General features: G+C 40.3%; 1 protein-coding gene across 2 annotated transcripts in view; it reads right to left on the bottom strand.

The window, feature by feature from the left end:
• Positions 1-5,529: 5,529 nt before the first annotated feature.
• Positions 5,530-7,482, bottom strand: part of Pik3cg (phosphatidylinositol-4,5-bisphosphate 3-kinase catalytic subunit gamma) — a 35,112-nt gene continuing 33,159 nt past the window's right edge. For both annotated transcript variants that reach the window (XM_021178976.2, XM_029484962.1), the window contains exon 11: positions 5,530-6,738. In XM_021178976.2, coding sequence (XP_021034635.1) covers positions 6,460-6,738 — 279 coding nt within the window. In that variant the 3' untranslated portion in view covers positions 5,530-6,459. The remainder of the gene's footprint in view (positions 6,739-7,482) is intronic.

The raw sequence follows: 7,482 nt of genomic DNA on the forward strand, positions 1-7,482 counted from the left end.
ACAGTGTGAGTTCAAGGCAAGCCCATGTAACTTAGGGCTATATAGTGAAATAAAAATAAAAATAAAAATGGCTGAAGATACAGCTTATTGGTAGTGTTTGTCTTCCATGTGTAAGGCCTTAGATTCAATTCCCTAATACCCTCAAACAAAAACAAACACCAGTGTGAATATATATATACTCACAAATTTTTTATGTATGCACATACTTACTACCACTTATATTTTTAAATTGATTTTTGAGACAGAGTATCTAGCGTAGGCTGGCCTCAAACTCCTTAAGTATTAGAGAATAACCTAGAATGTCTGATCCTCCTGCCCTTAACTTTCATGTTGGGATGATAGGTGTGCACCATCATATCTAGTTTATTCAGGGCAAGTGGTTGAAGCCTCACTTGTGTGCACTCTAGGCAAGCACTATCAATTAGAGCCACATCCCCAGCTCATAATTCAATGGCACTTAGCTAATTGATCTCCTGTCGAGAGACTTTAAGGGCTGTTTGCAAATTTTAGTTATTATAAAGAAGTATGGTGACTATTTTTATTCTCTTTTTTATTATTATTATTTTAGTGTGTGTGTGTGCACACGCGCATGTACACGTGCACATGTGTAGACTAGAGTCTACACATCAGGTATCCTTTATTACTCTTCATCTTAATTTTTTGAGGCCAGGCCTTTTACAATCTGGAGCTTACAGATCTGCAGCGGGCAAAGGGGCCTGGTGCACACAGAGAAGTACTGGAGAAGCCAGGAAAGTGAAACGCACTGCTTACCTCTTCAATGCAATGAGGTGCACAGCTGGTTCTTCCTAGAATGCCAGGAATGATGGAGTTTTACAGCCTGGTGGTCCTTTGCTGTCTGATGAGACAGGCTCTGCCCATGTCTCCCAGTATTAACTTATCCCAGACCCTTTCCCACTAGATCTTAAGCATTGCTCTTAGACCATTAAACTCATTTTTATGCGTGATGTCACTCTTTACAACAGCCCAAGTGACTACTGTGTTATCTTCGAGCCAGACCAATCTTGGCCCCCACAGGCATTATATATTACATCAGTCGTTCTCCCTACAACTTTATCTTGAACATTGTTTCCAAGTCAACAAGAAGTCATCTTATGGATGAAGCCATATGTTCTTTGCAAAAAGCCTCAATACAAACATGTCTTAAATTGTTGTGAACTTGGGACTGAGTTGCTATCTGAATACTCTTCTTCTCCCCCCACCCCTGCCCCCAGTTGTGCTGGACTTAAATATGCCTAGAGTAAAATGATCTGGGCCAGACTCTAGAAGTTCTGGTTTAGCGCTGGTTACAATAAAATCAGGCTGAACCGAGTTCCATTCTTATCTAGTCCTGATCATTTTCCCCTGATCGCTGTGAAGCCTGCAAGGGAACACCACACAAATTCTGCTAAATTGGCTGGTTAACTGGCCAGAGAGAGAACTCTGTCTCCCCGCCTCTGCTCCTCAGCACTGGCCTTATAGACACACTCTGATGCCCAACTTTATTTGGGTACTGGGGGGCTGAGCAGGTCCTTATGTATGCACAGCATACACTTTATCCACTGAGCCGTTTCCCCAGCTCCTTGTAACTATTTCTGATGATTAGTCTTCACACACTTCATCCTTTCTGATGGACAAATTCTTGGATGTGGACCGACTGAAGCAGAGAATAGATACAGTAAGTGTGATAAATGTCATTACTTTGTTGAGGTACCCTTTCCCTTAAGTCAGCACCAGACGTGGCCAGTAACTAATCGTTGCTGATGGAAGATGAACCTAAGTTATTTTGATTGTACATGTTTAATAAACAATGCATTGGGTTTGCTGTCATGGTTACTGGACACACACATTTTATTCTTCTGGAAATTCGCTATTTTCAAGAAGTATTTATTTCTTACCCACTGAATTAGAGTTTCTCATCATTATTACCATTGTCATGGTTTATATATGTTTAAATCCTTCTGACAGTAGCAGAAAACATCAATGACTTCTGGGATACTCATCCAATATGATTCTATGGAATGTTGTTATTCACTTGGAATCAGTACCCTAAGGATATCAGAACCAAGTATCCCAGACTGGGTGGCTTAAAATAGTAGAAATAGATCTTGCTACAGTTCTAGAGGCCAGAACTCCAAAATCAAAATGTTGGCAGGGCCATGCATCTTAGGAAGGGTCTTAGGGAGGATCTTCTGTGTCTTTTCCCTCCAGTGTTCCTTGGTCTGCAGAAGGTTCATTCCAATATTGTGCTTGCCCCATGTGTCACTTCTCAGTATTTAAGGATATCAGTCATTCAACCACATCTTAACTTGAATATACAAATATAATCTGTTTCCACATAAGATTACACAGATACTAGAGCTAGGATTTCCATGTCTGTCAGGTGCTGCCCCTCCCCAAAGAAAATCATTGACCTGAAACTCATTGCCAATACTACATTGGGGTTAGGGAGATAGTTTAGTCAGTAATGTGCTTGCCACACAAGCATGAACACTTGAGTTTGTATTCCCAGAAAGAAAAGCAGGGTGCAATAGGCTGCATGAATAACCCCAGCATCAGATAAGAGGGTTGGAAAGGTTACAGCCACAGGAGGTCCTCCGCAGCTTGCTGGTCAACTATTTGAGCCAATTGGTGACCTACAGTTTCAGTGAGAGAGTCTGTCTTAAGAAATTAATATGGAGTATAATAGAGGAAGGCACCCAATGTTGACTACTGGCCTGTACATGCAGGTACACATATGCATATGCACCAGAACATACAGGTGCATGTATACACAGGAACCCATACACATGCACAAATATCACATACACGCACCAGTGCAGACACACACACACACACACACACACACACACACACACACACACACACGAGTAGGAACTGGGATTCAGTCCATCTTGTTGCGTCCTCAATTCCTCGGCACACTGTGCAGTTTCTTGTAGGCAATGAGCATTCAATAACGATTTCTTAAAATAAGTTTCAGTTTCAAAATGAGTTTCAGAAACATTTGGAAGTTTAAACATTAAAAGATACATAAGATGTCAAATTCTTTTTTTTTTCAATTTAAATTAACATTTGTAATTAAAATACAGGAGGCCGTCTTAGCTTCCAGTAGGGCTAGCCATGCTGTGCTTTAGAGTTCCCTGGCATCTGTCCTTAAATGAGCCTTTGAGAACATGTGAACAAGCACTAAGACTAGAATCAAATGAGCTCACAAGAATTATTCGGTTGGATAAAAATGGAAATAAGTCTACAGAATCATTAAGAAATCCTAGCTCATTTTATTTCCTTCACATTGTTAAACATAATTGCTGATGATTTCAGAAATGTATTTTCTAATTTTTTTATTTAAGATTATATTCAATTGTCATTAATATAGGACTAACAGCTTCCAAATCATGCTATAGAATTCCCAAAATGACCCTTCATGGCTTGCTGTTTTATCTATAGATTAGTATATCTCTCAACCTGCATCAGACCAGTGTCTGTTTGCATAGATGACGATCACCACTGAGATTCATAACTAGTCCTGGTGCAGAGAGTAAGAGCCTGCAGAATACTCACCCCTAAACAGAGCATCTATACGTCCCCGTCTCTTCCCAAGGCTCAGTGATCATTGGAAGAGGGCCTGGAGAGACTGTGAGAGACAGAGGTGGTGAACGAATACAAGGAAGCAGAATCCTCTGGACACGGTAGGGCAGCTGCACATATGAACTCACAGCAGCTAGGACAAGCCCCATAAAAGCTCAGGGCACGTGCACCAAATCCCAGCGTGGAGAGGGGAGGTGGATATGAAGTCCCACCCCTAGCCAAGAACTGTTGGCAATTGATAGCTGCGGAGAGAGGAAGTTTTCTTGAAGAGTGTTGCCATTGATGGACAAAAAGAAAAAAAAAGAGAGGACACAATTGGGTGGGCAGGGAAAGGGGGTGAATCTGGGAGATGTTGGGGGAATGGGTGCATATGGTCAAAACTCTTTGTACACAATTCTCAAAGAACTAATAAAACCAAAACAACTCATCTCCTGAAAAAGATGGACTTACTACACTTAATTTATTTGCAAGTCTAGAGCTTTTTTTTTTTTTTTCTGGTTGGTATATTTTATTCATAATGTCTTTCTGCATTTTTCAGAGCACCACCAAAACCAGTAGAGTCATATTGGACCAAGTCTACCATGGAAGCTTTGTGTCTTTTGTTGTCTTAGATACACACGTAAGTTGCTTTAACCCGACCCATCTGACCTGTGATCTATGTTTTCTTCACTCAGCACTGAAGGTAGAGGTATTGGTATTTACCTGGAGACCCTAGGTCTAGATTATTTTCAAAGGTGTAGAAATCACTGGACAATATCACTCACAGGAATGGCAAGGTAGCATATGAAGGTGGCTTTTACTTATATGCAAGTCTATGGAGTTGAAATTGCATTCTTTGGGAAATGGAAGAATGAAACCCAGTCTAAGGCGCCATGTAGTTCAGCCTTATGAAAAGGCTGGCTCATTTAAAGAACTAATATGCATGCATGTGGTGTCGGAAGCTAAGTATAGATATACTCCGTAATTGTTTTATCATCAAGATCATCGTTTCAGCAATTCAGATGAAAGGCAGAGTCTGTGTATGGTTCTTTAGAAGCCTAAGCTTGCATCTCGTTTAGAGTTAGAAGGCATTACCCTTCCTGTTCTTAGATTAGCAGGAATCACGCTCCAGAAATGCCATAAAATATCTAACTTACATTCATAGAGAGAAACACAGTTTCAGCACAGGGCATGGCCTGTACAGGAGACAGCGTAGTTTTAGAACAGTTACTTCCCAGGGATGAGGAGATGTTTTTGTAGATAGCTATGAGCCAGGGAAGGTCCAGTGCGCAAGGAGGCAGGGTTACCTATACCATCATGCACCAAATAAGCCTCCTTCCCCTGCATGTATGTTAGATTCAGCCACAGTGCTTAGAAGACCATACCCAGGCTCATCTCACACTAATGAAATTATAATCTGAAAGTGGGGTGACTTTAAAATGCAAGGCTATGTTCAGAGTGTCCCTGATGGTTCTCATTTGTAGCAGAATTAGGTGCTACTTGGCTTCGGGAGACACAAAGGGAATGTTGGGTTCCTTCTAATGAAAGTGTCTATTTTGACAATTTAAAAATCAGAAAGAGTTATATCTGATTATATCTAAATATGGACATCTTTGACATCTTTCTTCCTATGGAATTAATGATAGCTAAAGATATTTGATTAAATAATTTACTGATCCCTCTCAAAGGTGGATCAACACTGATGACAAACAGCATAATATTTAAGAAATGAAAAAGTACTTCAAAGGAAAGTGGTTCAATTGTCTTTATGAACTCTGGGATGCCTCAAAATTTAAAGTCCTTTAAACTGAAAAAATGAATATCTAAATAAGTATTGTTATAAGCTTAGAATACATTTGATAGCAGGTATCTTCTATTAAAAAAATAAAGAAAAAACTTCTCAGATTTAAAATGTTAAATTAAAGCATTTAGAAACTAGTATTTTCTGGAACTCTTTTTTTTTTTAATAATATTCTTTTTAAAAATCCATGGAGCGGCTCCACAAATAAGTACCTATAATGCTCCTGAACCTAGAGTAGACTTTCTTTTTCAAGTCATTTTGAGATGTCTTTGAAGATTCCACAAGTCCAGGAAGAAGTACAGGAAGTGTTGCAGCATGGGTAAGGGAGAACAGAACAAGAGGGAAAGATGACATTTGTGGGCATCCAGGGGTCCAGCTAGCGACTTCCTGTTTTTGTGCAGGAGAAGATGACACTGGCTGTGGTAGGTTATTCGCTCTTGGTAAAAGGTCTCACCTCCACTTTTCACATCCGTAACCCTAGAGCCACAGCTGCTGGGGAGGGGCAAGGCTCCGGATCGGAGCTTGTGTTCAGTGTCTGGGCATCGCAGTGGTATACTGTGGGAAACAAACTGCTGACAATACTCTGGTATTCTATGAGCTAACTTGCATTCCTTGCTCTGTGGGCACAGAGGGGATGCTTAGAAACATCCTTTAAAGAATGCAGCAGAGCTTAGCAATGCTTGCACCTTTTTCTGCCAAGAGCTTAGAGAACACAAGGAGAGCCAAAATACATGGTGAACACACGAGAAAGAGTGCCGTGTGTTCTACGGGCTTTCAGAGATATTCAGTACGAGATCATCAGGCATACTAAGCAAGGTTGCTTTAAGCTATTTAAACTGAGAATATTCTTCAACATCATGGAGACTGAAAGGAGGGAAAAGGAACAGAGAAGCCTCGCACTGAATATTAACCAAACCATCAGTAATGCCAACATATTTCCCCCCTCCGGTGAAGAGTTCAGTTGGGGAAAGAGCTGAATTTCTGAAGTGCAGTGTTCAGAGAGTCCTATTGCGTTTTAAATCTAACTCTGATGACTGACATGCTGGTTTAAAAGCTCTAGAACACTACATTGCTCTGGGCCCTAGCACCACATATCAAGCGGAGTGCTTTTCCCCTTGTTTGATGCCAAGAACAAGATGTAGGAACCAGTTAAACTGCACAGTCCATCCTTTGTCTCTACAAACTTCTATCTGATCAAGGAAATATTTCTTAGCGTCTTCCTCGCTTTTTCCCACGGTGAGGGCATCCCGGATATATTCAATGTCCTCTTTGCTTGTCAGCTGGGGCATTCCTGTCATCAGCATCATGGAGAACAAGATGATCAGCAGGTTTGTGTGATGGCGAAGAGCTAGGTAAGCTCTAACGCAGACATCCTGGACAAAGGAGAAGGACATACCATTGTCAGTGTGTTCTAGCTGGACTTTAAATGCTCTGGGTTGATTGTGCCTTTTGGCTGATCAAGGGCGGGCTCTGAAAACTTTAGGCTGTGCTGGAATTTACATGTTTCTGTTCATGCAAAGAACTCTTTGTGAACAAGGCAGGTCTCTGCTGCAGGTAAAAAGTGTGACAAGAACATAAACTATTTTTATGATCTTGTCTACCCATCAGTGAGTTCCAGCCAATGAGTGTAAGGAGAACCAGCTGACTCACAAATCTCATGCTATTGGTTACTGTACCTTTCAGATTCAAGTTCCTTGCTAGGAGATCAAAGGTAGAGACAACTGTCCTATCTGAAGAGGGCTGAGACACTCACTTTTGAACACTATATTGGAATCAATAAGCTTTATGTGAGTAAAAGTAATGTTTGCCAAGAGCTAATGAAATCCAAAGAAACGGAGGGACTTTAGCCATCTATCTATCTATCTATCTATCTATCTATCTATCTATCTATCTATCTATCTATCATCTATCTATCTATGTATCTATCTATGTATCTATCTATGTATCTATGTATCTATGTATCTATGTATCTATCTATGTATCTATCTATGTATCTATGTATCTATGTATCTATGTATCTATGTATCTATGTATCTATCTATCTATCTATCTATCTATCTATCTATCTATGTATCTATGTATCTATCTATCTATCTATCTATCTATCTATGTATCTA

This window comes from Mus caroli, chromosome 12 (assembly GCF_900094665.2).
Source record: "Mus caroli chromosome 12, CAROLI_EIJ_v1.1, whole genome shotgun sequence".
Taxonomy (NCBI): Eukaryota; Metazoa; Chordata; class Mammalia; order Rodentia; family Muridae; genus Mus; species Mus caroli.